The 16,826-nt window shown below is 38.0% G+C and overlaps 1 protein-coding gene across 2 annotated transcripts in view; it reads right to left on the reverse strand.

Annotated features, from left to right (window-relative positions):
* Positions 1-16,826, reverse strand: part of ctbp2l (C-terminal binding protein 2, like) — a 265,851-nt gene that overhangs the window by 106,652 nt on the left and 142,373 nt on the right. For both annotated transcript variants that reach the window (XM_061931702.2, XM_061931706.2), the window contains exon 2: positions 3,890-4,100. In XM_061931702.2, coding sequence (XP_061787686.1) covers positions 3,890-3,947 — 58 coding nt within the window. In that variant the 5' untranslated portion in view covers positions 3,948-4,100. The remainder of the gene's footprint in view (positions 1-3,889; positions 4,101-16,826) is intronic.

The raw sequence follows: 16,826 nt of genomic DNA on the forward strand, positions 1-16,826 counted from the left end.
ATAACCAAGCATGCATCATTATAGCTCTTGTCTCAAAGTAGGTGTACTGTCACCACCTGTCACATCACGCCCTGACGTATTTGGACTTTTTTGCTGTTTTCCTGTGTGTGGTGTTTTACTTCTTGTCTTGTGCTCCTATTTTGGTGGCTTTTTGTCTTTTTTTTGGTATTTTCCTGTAGCAGTTTCATGTCTTCCTTTGAGCGATATTTCCCGCATCTACTTTGTTTTAGCAATCAAGAATATTTCAGTTGTTTTTATCCTTCTTTGTGGGGACATTGTTGATTGTCATGTCATGTTCGGATGTACTTTGTGGACGCCGTCTTTGCTCCACAGTAAGTCTTTGCTGTCGTCCACCATTCTGTTTTTGTTTACTTTGTAGCCAGTTCAGTTTTAGTTTAATTCTGCATAGCCTTCCCTAACTCACCTTTTGTTTATTTTTAAGTTTAAGCATTAGACACCCTTTTACCTGCATCTACAACGCAATTAGCTACCGGCTGCCACCTACTGATATGGAAGAGTATTACATGGTTACTCTGCCGAGCTCTAGACAGCACCGACACTCAACAACAACACATCATTTGCAGACTAGAATTACTGGTTTGCAAAAAATATTTTTTTACCCCAAATAGGTGAAGTTAGATCATCTCCCACGGCACACCAGACTGTATCTCACGGCACACTAGTGTGCCGCGGCACAGTGGTTGAAAAACACTGGCATAGATTACGTTTTACAGACCATTTTCAAGCCGCTTGCTGACCGTCCCTTCAGGATGCACTGTTTTGTGGGCGGTCTTATTTATGTGCCTCCACTTTGACATAGGGGTGTAACGGTACACAAAAGTTTCGGTTTGGTACGTACCTCGGTTTAGAGGTCCCGGTTCGGTTCATTTTCGGTACAGTAAGAAAACAACAAAATATACATTTTTTTTATACCAGGCATGTTACATGTTAAAATGTTGTTTATATTCAGTGTTTTATTGTTCATAGTTAATATTGTAAATCCCACTTTCTTTATTTTTACATAGATTTTGGGTGTCACATTCAGTAAAAAACTGTATACCGTATTTTTCGGACTATAAGTCGCAGTTTTTTTCATAGTTTGGCCAGGCTCCAGTGCGATTTATATATATGTTTTTTTCCTTCTTTATTATGCATTTTTGGCAGGTGCGACTTATACTCCGAAAAATACGGTAATTCCATTCCGTTTTTTTTAGGTGGTCTGTCATAACGTTTTTAGAACTCTATCGGACATTGTGACTTTTGGTATTAGTGTTCCTGGAAAAAAGGGACCCAAACACACATACTGTACAGCAGATTTTTACAGCTAAATGTGTACATATCATTTATACACACATACACATTGGCCCCCCAGACACATTTTTTCTCTCAATATGGCCCCCGAGTCAAAATATTTGCCCAGCTCTGTTCTATTGTATTGTTTTTATACAATATTTCTCATCTAAAAGTGTTTTTCTTTATAACAGTTAAAATGTTGTTTATATTCAGTGTTTTATTGTTCATAGTTAATATTGTAAATCCCACTTTCTTTATTTTAATGTACATTTTGGGTGTCCCATTCAGTAAAAAACTGTATAATTCCATTCCGTTTTTTTAGGTGGTCTGTCATAACGGACATTGTGACTTTTGGTATTAGTGTTCCTGAAAAAAGGGACCCAAGAAAGATTTTTACAGCTAAATGTGTACGTATCATTTATACACATTGGCCCCCCAGACATATTTTTTTTCTCAATATGGCCCCCGAGTCAAAATATTTGCCCAGTTCTGTTCCATTATATTGTTTTTATACAATATTTCTCATCTAAAAGTGTGTTTTTCTTTATACCAGGCATGTTACATGTTAAAATGTTGTTAATATTCAGTGTTTTATTGTTCATAGTTAATATTGTAAATCCCACTTTTCTTTATTTTCATGTACATTTTGGGTGTCCTATTCAGTAAAAAAAACTGTATAATTCCATTTCGTTTTTTTAGGTGGTCTGTCTTAACGTTTTTAGAACTCTATCGGACATTGTGACTTTTGGTATTAGTGTTCCTGAAAAAAAGGGACCCAAGAAAGATTTTTTTTACAGCTAAATGTGTACATATCATTTATACACACATACACCTTGGCCCCCCCCCAGACACATTTTTTCTCTCAATATGGCCCCCGAGTCAAAATATTTGCCCAGCTCTGTTCTATTGTATTGTTTTTATATAATCTTTCTCATCTAAAAGTGTTTTTTTCTTTACAACAGTTAAAATGTTGTTTATATTCAGTGTTTTATTGTTCATAGTTAATATTGTAAATCCCACTTTCTTTATTTTTATATAGATTTTGGGTGTCCCATTCAGTAAAAAAACTGTATAATTCTATTCCGGTTATTTTAGGTGGTCTGTCACAACGTTTTTAAAACTCTTATCGGACATTGTGACTTTTGGTATTAGTGTTCCTGGAAAAAAGGGACCCAAACCACATACAGCACATTTTTACAGCTAAATGTGTACATATCATTTATACACACATACACATTGGCCCCCCCAGACACATTTTTTCATCATGCACATAACGCAGACTGGCACTGGCTTCATTTCCCAGCACCGGAGTCAAGTCCTCCGCACACTAGGTTCCAGCAGCTTAAAGAACCCTCTTGGGGAGCCAGACAGCGTGGAGTGTTTTACCTCAGGACACGGTCTGATAGACATGTGCAAACACACAATGGCACAGGGGCCCCACTCCCACTACTGCCATCTAAAGCCTATGACAACAACACCCGCAATTTATGGCATCTTTAAGCATGCAGTGGAATTGAAGGCATCCAACCCGCAATCTAAGGGGACACGAAAAGCGGAGCCTCCTACGAGCAAAGCGCTAACCACATTTACAGTACGGCCATCAGATGAGGTCAACACCTGGTTGCTATGGTAACCAACACGCTGTGTATCGGGAGGAAAATGATGGCGATCGATAGGTATTGATCCCCAATAGGTCCTGTCCGGGGTCATTGTGCAGTGTAAACAAAGCTTTAGACTAGAGATGTACGATAATGGCTTTTTTGCCAATATCCGATATTGTCCAACTCTTAATTACCGATTCCGATATCAACCGATACCGATATATACAGTCGTGGAATGAACACATTATTATGCCTAATTTTGTTGTGATGCCCCGCTGGATGTATTAAACAATGTAACAAGGTTTTCCAAAATAAATCATAGGGGGAAGCGGGGGGTTTATATTGTAGCGTCCCGGAAGAGTTAGTGCTGCAAGGGATTCTGGGTATTTGTTCTGTTGTGTTTATGTTGTGTTACGGTGCGGATGTTCTCCCGAAATGGGTTTGTCATTCATGTTTGGTGTGGGTTCACAGTGTGGCGCATATTTGTAACAGTGTTAAAGTTGTTTATACAGCCACCCTCAGTGTGACCTGTATGGCTATTGATCAAGTATGCCTTGCATTTACTTGTGTGTGTGTGTAAAAGCCGCATATATTGTTTGTATGGAGGAAAAGTGGACGTGACGACAGGTTGTAGAGGACGCTAAAGGCAGTGCCTTTAAGGCACGCCCCCAATAATGTTGTCCGGGTGGAAATCGGGAGAAATTCGGGAGAATGGTTGCCCCGGGAGATTTTCGGGAGGGGCACTGAAATTCGTCCCGGGAAAATCGGGAGGTTGAAACCGATACCGATAATTTCCGATATTACATTTTAAAGCATTTATCAGCCGATATTATCGGACATCTCTATCTGAAAGCCATCTTTCTTATGGAAAAAATTGCTTCAATATACAAACTTTTCTAACAACAAACCCTGTTCAGGAACCGTTTAAATACGTAAATTGAGGTTCCACTGTACTCCATCGTGATGTGTACCCCTCAAAAAAATGGGATTCTTACCTTCGCAGATCCGGTCCAGCCGCTGCCTCTTCACTTTGTGTTTGTCTGTGAGGGACATGGCGTCAAAGGACGGCACGTCTCGGCTTGGTGGCGGCGGCGAGGGGGCGGGGAGGCCTCTCCTCCTCAGGTGCGACGACGGATAAAAAGGTTCGAGACCGCCTAGTGCACTGTCGGCACGTCTCCCCGGGGCATAACGCCTCGGCTCATACACCTGCGGGGGGAAAAAAAAAATGCGCTTGGACTCTAAAACAACACAAGGAGGAACGGAATATCACTCATTCCTTTCAATGGTTCAATGGTTCCCTGATGGAACCATTGCTGAGGGGTACGTGAGAGATTCCTGGGATAAATGGAGAATCATGTGCCTCTCAGTCCTTTCCATCGAGGACGTGGAAGACATCTACCTATTTGGAACCGGGATCGCGGGGCACCTGCTGATTGGGCTGGGCATTGCTCTGGTGTATCGTCAAATTCGTAAGACGATGGCAACCATTCAAGGAGCCCAAAGGCTGTTCGTCGCAATGGAAGGTTTGGGCCGGGCTGTGGGATCACAGACTGGGGCGATTTCTGAACTGAATCGCAAGATGGATCACATCATGGAAAAGCTGGTTGAAAGGGAAAAATTGGATATGGGGGCCAGCCTGAACGAATAGACCAGACAAGCCATTGTAATGTCTGCTCGCGGAAAAACAAAAATCCTAATCTCCGATTTGACTCCCTCGAATGGGCTTGACGCAGGAGCAGGCTGTTCTGAAAACATCCCCCCGAGGACACCTCAATGATGGACGCTTTTGCCCTCCCTCCCTCCCTTCTCAACGACACCTGGAGTCGAACTTTTGCTTGCATGCAGAACGGCCCCAGGCCTATGGACACTACATTGATTGATTGATTGATTGATTGAGACTTTTATTAGTAGGTTGCACAGTGAAGTACATATTCCGTACAACTGACCACTAAATGGTAACACCCGAATAAGTTTTTCAACTTGTTTAAGTCGGGGTCCACTTAAATTGATTCATGATATAGATATATACTATCAGATGTATACTATCCTCATAATACAGTCATCACACAAGATAATCATCAGGGTGTATACATTGAATTATTTACAATTCGGGGAGTGGAGGGTGGGGGTTAGGTTTGGTTGTTATCATCAGTCATCAACAATTGAGAACAGAGTAATGGATATTGAAACAGTGTAGGTCTGACTTGGTAAGGATATGTACAGCAAGTAGTGGACATAGAGAGAGAGTGAGAGATCAGAAGGCATAAGAAAAGTATCTACATTTGATAGTTTACATATGATTATTAACAATCCGGGGAGGGTGTTAGTTTAGGGTTGGAGTTACCTGGAGGTGTACTTTTATTGCGGTTTTGAAGGAGGATAGAGATGCCCTTTCTTTTATACCTGTTGGCATACTTGCCAACCCTCCCGGATTTTCCGGGAGACTCCCGAAATTCAGCGCATCTCCCGAAAACCTCCCGGGACAAATTTTCTCCCGAAAATCTCCCGAAATTCAGGCGGACCTGAGTGACGTGTCGACAGCCTGTTTTCACGTCCTCTTTCTCACAATATAAACAGCGTGCCTGCCCAATCACGTTATAATTGTAGAATGATGGAGGGCGAGTTCTTGGTTTCTTATGTGGGTTTATTGTAAGGCAGTTTCATTAACGTCCTCCCAGCGCGGCAACAACACACAACAACAGCAGTCACGTTTTCGTCTACCGTAAAGCAGTTCGTCTGCCGTAAACAGCAATGTTGTGACACTCTTAAACAGGACAATACTGCCATCTACTGGTTAGCGCCTTGCATGGCAGCTCCCTCCATCAGTGTGTGAATGTGTGTGTGAATGGGTAAATGTGGAAGTAGTGTCAAAGCGCTTTGAGTACCTTGAAGGTAGAAAAGCGCTATACAAGTACAACCCATTTATCATTTATCATTACTGTACATGCATATGTGACATTAACGTCTAGGGCTTTTAGAGAGTGCACAACTGCGCACACAACAAGGAGACGAAGCAGAATGCATCATCAGAGAGGGTGTTCGGCATGGTTAGAAAAATAGTGACAGAGAATAGAAGGATGGACAATTCAACCCTTAACTCAACAATGAGTAGATGAGTGTTATGTGTGTGTATATGTGGAAATAAATGAACACTGAAATTCAAGTATTTATTTTATATATATATATATATATATATATATATATATATATATATATATATATATATATATACACTCCAAAGACATGCACCTGGCGATAGGTTGATTGGCAACACTAAAATTGGCCCTAGTGTGTGAATGTGAGTGTGAATTGTTGTCTGTCTATCTGTGTTGGCCCTGCGATGAGGTGGCGACTTGTCCAGGGTGTACCCCGCCTTCCGCCCGATTGTAGCTGAGATAGGCTCCAGCGCCCCCGCGACCCCAAAAGGGAATAAGCGGTAGAAAATGGATGGATGGATGGATGGATATATATATATATATATATATATATATATATATATATATATAGCTAGAATTCACTGAAAGTCAAGTATTTCCTATATATATATATAGGAAATACTTGACTTAGTGAATTCTAGCTGTAAATATACTCCTCCCTTCTTAACCACGCCCCCAACCACGCCCCCGCCCCAACCACGCCCCCCACCCCCACCCCATCTCCCGAAATCGGAGGTCTCAAGGTTGGCAAGTATGCCTGTTGGGAGCGCATTCCACATTGATGTGGCATAGAAAGAGAATGAGTTAAGACCTTTGTTAGATCGGAATCTGGGTTTAACGTGGTTACATCAACACACCCAAGACAATGGGCATATACACACACACACAACACAACTCCCCCCACCCCACGCCTTCAACACCGCTTGATTCCCCTTCGGGGTGATGGACGGCTGGCAGCGCTTCATAGCAGCAGTTGACCTCCAGGGCCCCAACTCCCGTTTAAATACAACATGTTTATGTGTGCATGGCATGAAGGTTTTTTCCCACTCCAGACTAGGCCCTCTTTGGAGCCCAGTCTAGATTGTATTTTTTTACTCATCTTCTTCCCCAGCGTTTTACCTTTTTCTAATCTTTTACGGGGCGCCTCGTGGCGACCCATCAGCGTTCCTGTTCTGTAACCCTGAACACTGTTTGTTTGTCTAATCTTGAACGGGTTTGTGCTGAAAACATAGTTTTGTTGTACTTGTTGTTTTTTTAATGCCTTAAGTACAAACGTCAGCCTTTTTCAAAGCCATTCAACAGAAAGCTAGTGAAAGAAAGTGTGTCAGTAATGTAATCCTGGGGGGGGAAAAAAAAGAACATACCCTTTGAGAGAAGGAGCTCACGTCATGATGCATTCTCACCAGTAGAGGGTGGTTAAAAGCTACTGTGAGACCCTCGTGCCGTCCACACCATAACTCAATATAAAGCCAATCAATGGCGCTATCTATCCACCTAACAACTTTAATAAGGCATTTCTGCAGACTGGAAAAACACTCCTTGCAGGTGCCTTGTTTGTGAATCACTGGCACGCATGCAGCCTATTATGCACAAATGCATCTTTGTTCCAGGGGAAAACGAGCCATTTTTTTTTCTTTAGTTTTTTTTTATCAGCACAGTGGCACGGCTACACTGCAACTGCAGCAGAATAAAAAAAACAAAACAACAAGGATTAATTGTTGCACTATAAAAAAAAACTGCTTGTTCATTAGCATAGAGGCATCCTTCCTCTTCACAGACTACAGAGATGTTTTTGTCTGATGTAAGCAACAAAAGGAAAGCAAATCACTTTTTTTAAGTACTTAGTAGGGGTGAAAAAGGGTCACAATGTGTACAAAACCCCCAAAATCGGTGAAGTTGGCACGTTGTGTAAATGGTAAATAAAAACAGAATATGATGATTTGCAAATCCTTTTCAACTTATATCATACTTGCCAACCTTCCCGGATTTTCCGGGAGACTCCCGAAATTCAGAGGTTCTCCTGAAAACCTCCCGGGACAAATTTTCACCCGAAAATCTCCCGAAATTCAGGCGAGTCCTAACCCACAATATAAACAGCGTACCTGCCCAATGATGTTATAACTGTAGAATGATGGAGGGCGAGTTCTTGGTTTCTCATGTGGGTTTATTGTAAAGGCAGTTTCATTAACGTCCTCCCAGCGCGGCAACAACACACAACAACAGCAGTCACGTTTTTGTCTACCGTAAAGCAGTTCGTCTGCCGTAAACAGCAATGTTGTGACACTCTTAAACAGGACAATACTGCCATCTAGTGCATTTGATGAAAGCACTTTTGTACGTGCCACACAGCAATGCATCATCAGAGAGGGTGTTCAGCATGGTTAGAAAAATAGTGACAGAGAATAGAACAAGGATGGACAATTCAACCCTTAACTCAACAATGAGTAGATGAGTGTTATGTGTGTGTATATGTGTAAATAAATGAACACTGAAATTCAAGTATTTATTATTTATATATATATATATATATATATATATATATATATATATATATATATATATATATATATATATATATATATATATATATATATATATATAATAAAAGAAATATATATTTATAGCTAGAATTCACTGGAAGTCAAGTATTTCTTAAATATATATATATATATATATATATATGAAATACTTGACGTAGTATTTCGTCAAGTATTTCTTATATTATATATATATATATATATATGAAATACTTGACTTAGTATTTCGTCAAGTATTTCTTTTTTTTGGGTTGGTGCAGTAATTGTAAGTGTATCTTGTTTTTTTAATATTGATTTAATAAAAAAACAACAACAAAAACGATACCGATAAAAAAAACCGATACCGATAATTTCCGATATTACATTTTAACGCATTTATCGGCCGATAATATCTCTAATATATATATATATATATATATATATATATATATATATATATATATATATATATATATATATATATATATATATATATATATATGAAATACTTGACTTGGTGAATTCGAGCTGTAAATATACTCTTCCCCTCTTAACCACGTCCCCAACCACGCCCCCCGCCCCGCCCCCCACCTCCCGAAATCGGAGGTCTCAAGGTTGGCAAATATGACTTATATTCACTTGAATAGACAAGATATTTAACGTTTAAACTGGTAAACTTTGTTATTTTTTTGCAGATATTAGCTCATTCGGGATTTGACGCCTGCGACGTGTTTCAAAAAAGCTGGCACGAGTGGCAAAAAAGACTGAGGAAGTTGAGGAATGCTCATCAAAACACTTATTTGGAACATCCCACAGGTGAACAGGCTAATTGGGAACAGGTGGGTGCCATGATTGGGTGTAAAAGCAGCTTCCATGAAACGCTCAGTCGTTCACAAACAAGTTATGGGGCGAGGGTCACCACTTTGTGAACAAACGCGTGAGCAAATTGTCGAACAGTTTAAGAACACAATTTCTCAACGAGCTATTGCAAGGAATTGAGGGATTTCACCATCTACGGTCTGTAATATCATCAAAAGGTTCGGAGAATCAGAAGAAATCACTGCACGTAAGCGATGATATTACGGACCTTCGATCCCTCAGGCAGTACTGCGTCAAAAAGCGACATCAGTGTATAAAGGATATCACCACACGGGCTCAGGAACACTTTAGAAAACCACTGTCAGTAACTACAGTTCGTCGCTACATCTGTAAGAGCAAGTTAAAACTCTACTATGCAAACCGAAAGTCATTTATCAACAACACCCGGAAACGCCACCCGAGCTCATCTAAGATGGACTGATGCAAAGTGGAAAAGTGCTCTGTGGTCTGACGAGTCCACATTTCAAATTGTTTTTGGAAATATTCGACATCGTGTCATCCGGACCAAAGGGGAAGCGAACCATCCAGACTGCTATCGACGCAAAGTTCAAAAGCCAGCATCTGTGATGGTATGGGGGTGTATTAGTGCCCAAGGCATGGGTAACTTACACATCTGTGAAGGCACCATTAATGCCGACAGGTACATACAGGTTTTGGAACAACATATGCTCCCATCTAAGCGCTGTCTTTTTCATGGACGCCCCTGCTTATTTCAGCAAGACAATGCCAAGCCACATTCAGCATGTGTTACAACAGCGTGGCTTCTTCTTTGGTCTTTCAAATTGTTTTTGGAAACTGTGGACATCGTGTCCTCCGGAACAAAGAGGAAAAGAACCATCCGGATTGTTATAGGCGCAAAGTTCAAAAAGCCAGCATCTGTGATGGTATGGAGGTGTATTAGTGCCCAAGACATGGGTAACTTACACATCTGTGAAGGCACCATTAATGCTGAAAGGTACATACAGGTTTTGGAGCGACATATGTTGCCATCCAAGCAACGTTATCATGGACGCCCCTGCTTATTTCAGCAAGACAATGCCAAGCCACGTGTTACAACAGCATGGCTTCATAGTAAAAGAGTGCAGGTACTAGACTGGCCTGCCTGTAGTCCAGACCTGTCTCCCATTGAAAATGTGTGGCGCATTATGAAGCCTTAAATACCACAATATAAGTTGAAAAGGATCTGCAAATCATTGTATTCTGTTTTTATTTACCATTTACTATTTCATGGTTTGGGACAAACGGACATAAATAGGAGAAGCCACTCAGCGGGCGTCTCTGGGTGAGTTTGTGCGAGTGAATTATTGAAGAAGGTCATGGCTACCTGCTTGCGCTCCTGCGAGGGGGCGCGACAGCCAAGGAAGCGGCGAGCGGAGAAGTGACTGATCAATTCAAAGGCGTCGCACGCATTGCCGCTCGACAACTAATTGGCTGAATACCGTAATTAATTAGCCGACATTGAGCCGTCGGGGTCGTCCGATAAATCCCGGCGTGGAAGGTGAAAGGGGGAGAGGCGTGAAGCGATAGCTGACAGCGATACATCTCTGTGAGCCTCGGTCTAAAGTCCACAGAGAGCTAAAACCTGAATGAAGGGTCAGTCTTCAGTTTGAAGTGATGGGACTCGCAAGTATTTGCCACTAAATTACCAAAACGTTGAAAGAGCCATATTGGACCAAAAATACACAAAAAAAATCGAAATAAAAAAATAAAAAGCCTATAAGTGTTACAATGAAGGCAACACATGACGTAAGTGTCTATATTAGCTATATTAGCCTACTATCAAAATTACTTTAAAAGTCTTATATAAGTGTTATAATGATGTAATGTGTCTATATTAGCCTACTATCAAAATGACTTCAAAAGCCTTATATAAGTGTTATAATGAAGGCAGCACATGATGTAAGTGTCTATACTAGCCTACTATCAAAATGACTTCAAAAGCCCTATGTAAGTGTTATAATGAAGACAACACATGATGTAAGTGTCTATATTAGCCTACTATCGAAATGACTTCAAAAGTCTTATATAAGTGTTATAACGAAGGCAACACATGATGTAAGTGTCTATATTAGCCTACTATCAAAATGACTTTAAAAGCTTTATATAAGTGTTATAATGAAGACAACACATGATGTAAGTGTCTATATTAGCCTACTATCGAAATGACTTCAAAAGTCTTATATAAGTGTTATGACGACAACACATGATGTAAGTGTCTATATTAGCTATATTAGCCTACTATCAAAATGACTTTAAAAATCTTATATAAGTGTTATAATGAAGGCAACACATGATGTAAGTGTCTATATTAGCTATATTATCCTACTATCAAAATGACTTTAAAAGTCTTATATAAGTGTTATAATGAAGTCAACACATGATATAAGTGTCTATATTAGCCTACTATCAAAATGACTACAAGTCCTATGTAAGTGTTATAATGAAGAAAACACATGATGGAAGTGTCTATATTAGCCTACTATCAAAATGACTACAAGTCCTATGTGAGTGTTATAATGAAGAAAACACATAATGGAAGTGTCTGTATTAGCCTACTATCAAAATGACTTTAAAAGCTTTATATAAGTGTTATAATGAGGACTCACATGATGTAAGTGTCTATATGAGCCTACTATCAAAATGACTGTACAAGTCTTATGTAAGTGTTATAATGACGACAACAGATGATGTAAGTGTCTATATTAGCTATATTAGCCTACTATCAAAATTACTTTAAAAATCTTATATAAGTGTTATAATGAAGACAACACATGATGTAAGTGTCTATATTAGCCTACTATCAAAATGACTGTACAAGTCTTATGTAAGTGTTATAATGAAGACAACACATGATGTAAGTGTCTATATTAGCCGACTATCAAAATGACTTTAAAAGCCTTATATAAGTGTTATAATGAAGGCAACACATGATGTAAGTGGCTATATGAGCCTACTATCAAAATGACTGTACAAGTCTTATGTAAGTGTTATAATGACGACAACACATGATGTAAGTGTCTATATTAGCCTACTATCAAAATGACTTTAAAAGCCTTATATAAGTGTTATAATGAAGGCAACACATGATGTAAGTGTCTATATGAGCCTACTATCAAAATGACTGTACAAGTCTTATGTAAGTGTTATAATGACGACAACAGATGATGTAAGTGTCTATATTAGCTATATTAGCCTACTATCAAAATGACTTTAAATGACAAAATGTGCAGCCCACTTGTGATTTAGGGCTATATAAATAAACATTGATTGATTGATTGATTGATATTAGCCTACTATCAAAATGACTTTAAAAGTCTTATATAAGTGTTATAATGAAGTCAACACATGATATAAGTGTCTATATTAGCCTACTATCAAAATGACTACAAGTCCTATGTAAGTGTTATAATGAAGAAAACACATGATGTAAGTGTCTATATTAGCCTACTATCAAAATGACTACAAGTCTTATATGAGTGTTATAATGAAGGCAACACATGATGTAAGTGTCTATATTAGCCTACTATCAAAATGACTTTAAAAGCTTTATATAAGTGTTATAATGAAGACGACACATGATGTAAGCGTCTATATTAGCCTACTATCAAAATGACTTTAAAAGTCTTATATAAGTGTTATAATGAAGTCAACACATGATATAAGTGTCTATATTAGCCTACTATCAAAATGACTGTACAAGTCTTATGTAAGTGTTATAATGATGACAACACATGATGCAAGTGTCTATATTAGCCGACTATCAAAATGACTTTAAAAGCCTTATATAAGTGTTATAATGAAGGCAACACATGATTTAGGTGTCTATATTAGCCTACTATCAAAATGACTTTAAAAGCTTTATATAAGTGTTATAATGACGACAACACATGATGTAAGTGTCTATATTAGCCTACTATCGAAATGACTTCAAAAGTCTTATATAAGTGTTATAATGACGACAACACATGATGTAAGTATCTATATTAGCCTACTATCAAAATGACATTAAAAGTCTTATACAAGTGTTATAATGAAGGTAACACATAATGTAAGTGTCTATATTAGCCTACTATCAAATGACTTTAAAAGTCTTATATAAGTGTTATAATGAAGGCAACACATAATGTAAGTGTCTATATTAGCCTACTATCAAATGACTTCAAAAGTCTTATATAAGTGTTATAATGAAGGCAACACATAATGTAAGTGTCTATATTAGCCTACTATTTAAATGACTTCAAAAGTCTTATATAAGTGTTATAATGACGACAACACATGATGTAAATGTCTGTATTAGCTATATTAGCCTACTATCAAATATACTTTAAAAATCTTATGTTAATGTTATAATGAAGGCAACACATGATGTAAGCGTCTATATTAGCTATATTAGCTTACTGTCAAAATGACTTTAAACGTCTTATATAAGTGTTATAATGAAGGCAACACTTGATGTGTCTATAATAGCCTACTATCAAAATGACTGACTCAAATCTTCGTTGACAGAAATGTTGTACTTTAATTTTTATTCCACACATTGGAAATCATTAGTAAAAATGAGGCTTCTCACAGGATGAGATAACTCCTGGAAATTACTGGCTCAGAATGGCCAAAGGTCTAAATGTGTGTGTCCACGTTTAAGGAAAACGGCAGGCTGTCTTCTTCTAATGGATTTATTACAATCTTTGCAAGATGGTAAAAGTTTGCTGTGGTCTGGAACAACATGGCACACAAACAACTATGAGAAATGCAGCCAATATTACATACTGATAATGTGTCATGAGACATGCAAAAATAAACTAAACACACAGAGTACATAAGTAAAGGAAATTAAATGAGCTCAAATATAGCTACAAACAAGGCGTAATGATGCAATATGTACATACAGCTAGCCTAAATAGCATGTTAGCATCGATTAGCTTGCGCTGACCAAATATGCCTGATTCGCACTCCACACAAGTCACTAACATCAACAAAGCTCACCTTTGTGCATTCACGCACAGCATAAAAAGTTTGGTGGACAAAATGAGACGAAGAAGGAGTGGCATAAAATATGTATAAGAAAGTTGTACATGTAAACAAACTACGTTGAGGTCAAGGCCCGCCAAAATGAGTAGGACAAAACGGCGCTCACCAAATACTCTCATCAGAGAATCATGTTTAATATAAAAAGTGGGATTTTTAACAATTAGGAAGGTTTGTGTCATGTTTGTTCTCCTACAGAAAATATATTAAAACAAAAATATACTATTTCTAATTTTCATACATTTTTGACAAAGCTCCAGGGAGCCACTAGGGTGGCTTTAACCTACGAAAAGATGCCATATTCTTTCCAGCTGTTGGGGTTTAAAAAAACACAAGCGCAGACGAATAATCTCGGACTTCTTTCACCTCCAACCGTGAAAACTTTGCAGCGGTTTTTCGCAGCGTTCTACTTTCATCCCACGGAACGGAGGAGCGAGCCGTAGTGGCTGCTTTATTGTTTCTCTTGACACACATGATTAAAATGACGCAGGATTAGATACGTGGCACACATTCCTCAGTTCAATGGGTTTTATTATGCAACCACAAGTGCTGTACCGGAGTTAAATAAGGTTGTTTTTGTAAATGTTTTTATTCATATTTGAATGATGCATCAGCCTCACAAAAGTATGTGGACGGTGTTTTGTGCTGGGAAATGATGAAGTCTGAGTGAGGATGAAAAAAGTCCTATTGTGAGTGACAAAATGTCAAGTCATGTTACCGGTGATGACATGATAAACAAGTCGTATTGTGTGAGAGAAAATGACAAAGGACAAAAGTTGTATCACGAGGGATGAAATGATAAAATATGAAAATGTCATCTGTGAGTGACGAAATGACAAAAAAGTCATATTGCGAGTGGCAAAAAGTCAAGTCGTGTGATGGGTGATGAAATGATAAACAAATCGTATTCAGTGTGACGGAATGACGAAAAGGTCTCTTTGTGTGTGTGTGTGTGTGTGTGTGTGTGTGTGTGCGGAAATAACTAAAGATGAAAAAGTCAAAGTAACAAAATAACCAGTCATACTATAATGGACAAAATGACGAAAAAAAAGCAGATTGTGAGTGAGGAAATGAGGAAAGATGAAAAAGTCAAAGCACGCATGGAAGAGAGAAAAAAGTCATATTGTGAGCGACAAAATGACAACAAAGTCATTGTGGGTGCTGAAATTGAATTAGGAAAAAAAGCATATTGTAATTTGACAAAATGACCAAAAAAAGCAAGTTGTGAGTGACAAAATGACAAAAAAAAAGTCACATGGTGAGTGAGGAAATAACTAGGAAATAACTAAATATTTTGAATGAGAAAATGACAACAAAGTCATTGTGGGTGCTGAAATTGAATGAAGAAAAAAAAAGCATTAATTTAGAGACGAAATGACAAAAAAAAGCAAATTGTGAGTGACAAAATGACAAAAAAAAGTCACATGGTGAGTGAGAAAATAAAGAAAAAAAAAGATTGATAAAAAGCCAGAGTGTGCATGGAAGCAACAAAAAAAGTCATAATGTGAGTGACAAAAAGACAACAAAGTCATTGGTGGGTGCTGAAATTGAATGATAAAAAAAGCATATATTTAGTGACAAAATGACAAAAAAAAGCTAATTGTGAGTGATGTAATGACCAAAAAGTCACAAGGTGAGTGACAAAATAACCAGTCATACTATAATGGACAAAATGACGAAAAAAAAGAAAATTGTGAGTTAGGAAATTACGAAAAATGAAAAAGTCAAAGCGTGCATGGAAGCAACAAAAAAGTCATATTGTGAGTGACAAAATGACAAAGTCATTGTGGGTGCTGAAATTGAATGAGGAAAAAAGCATATTGTAATTTGACAAAATGACCAAAAAAGCAAGTTGTAAGGGACAAAATGACAAAAAAAGTCACATGGTGAGTGAGGAAATAACTAGGAAATAACGAAATATTTTGAATGACAAAAAGACAATAAAGTCATTGGTGGGTGTTGAAATTGAATGACGAAAAAAGATTATTGTAATTGACAAAATTACCAAAAAGTCACAAGGTGAGTGACAAAATAACCAATCATACTATAATGGACAAAATGACAAAAAAAAAGAAGCAAATTGTGAATGACGATATGAGGAGAAAAAGCAAATTGTGAGTGAAGAAATAACAAGAGACAAAAAAGTGTGCATAGGAATAACAAAAAAGTCATATTGTGAGTGACAAAATGACAAAAAAAGTCACATGGTGAGTGAGGAAATAACTAGGAAATAACGAAATATTTTGAATGACAAAAAGACAATAAAGTCATTGGTGGGTGTTGAAATTGAATGACGAAAAAAGATTATTGTAATTGACAAAATTACCAAAAAGTCACAAGGTGAGTGACAAAATAACCAATCATACTATAATGGACAAAATGACCAAAAAAAAGAAGCAAATTGTGAATGACGATATGAGGAGAAAAAGCAAATTGTGAGTGAGGAAATAACAAGAGACAAAAAAGTGTGCATAGGAATAACAAAAAAGTCATATTGTGAGTGACAAAATGACAAAAAAAGTGACATGGTGAGTGAGGAAATAACTAGGAAATAACAAAATATTTAGAATGAGAAA

Source organism: Nerophis lumbriciformis, linkage group LG39 (genome assembly GCF_033978685.3).
Source record: "Nerophis lumbriciformis linkage group LG39, RoL_Nlum_v2.1, whole genome shotgun sequence".
Taxonomy (NCBI): domain Eukaryota; kingdom Metazoa; phylum Chordata; class Actinopteri; order Syngnathiformes; family Syngnathidae; genus Nerophis; species Nerophis lumbriciformis.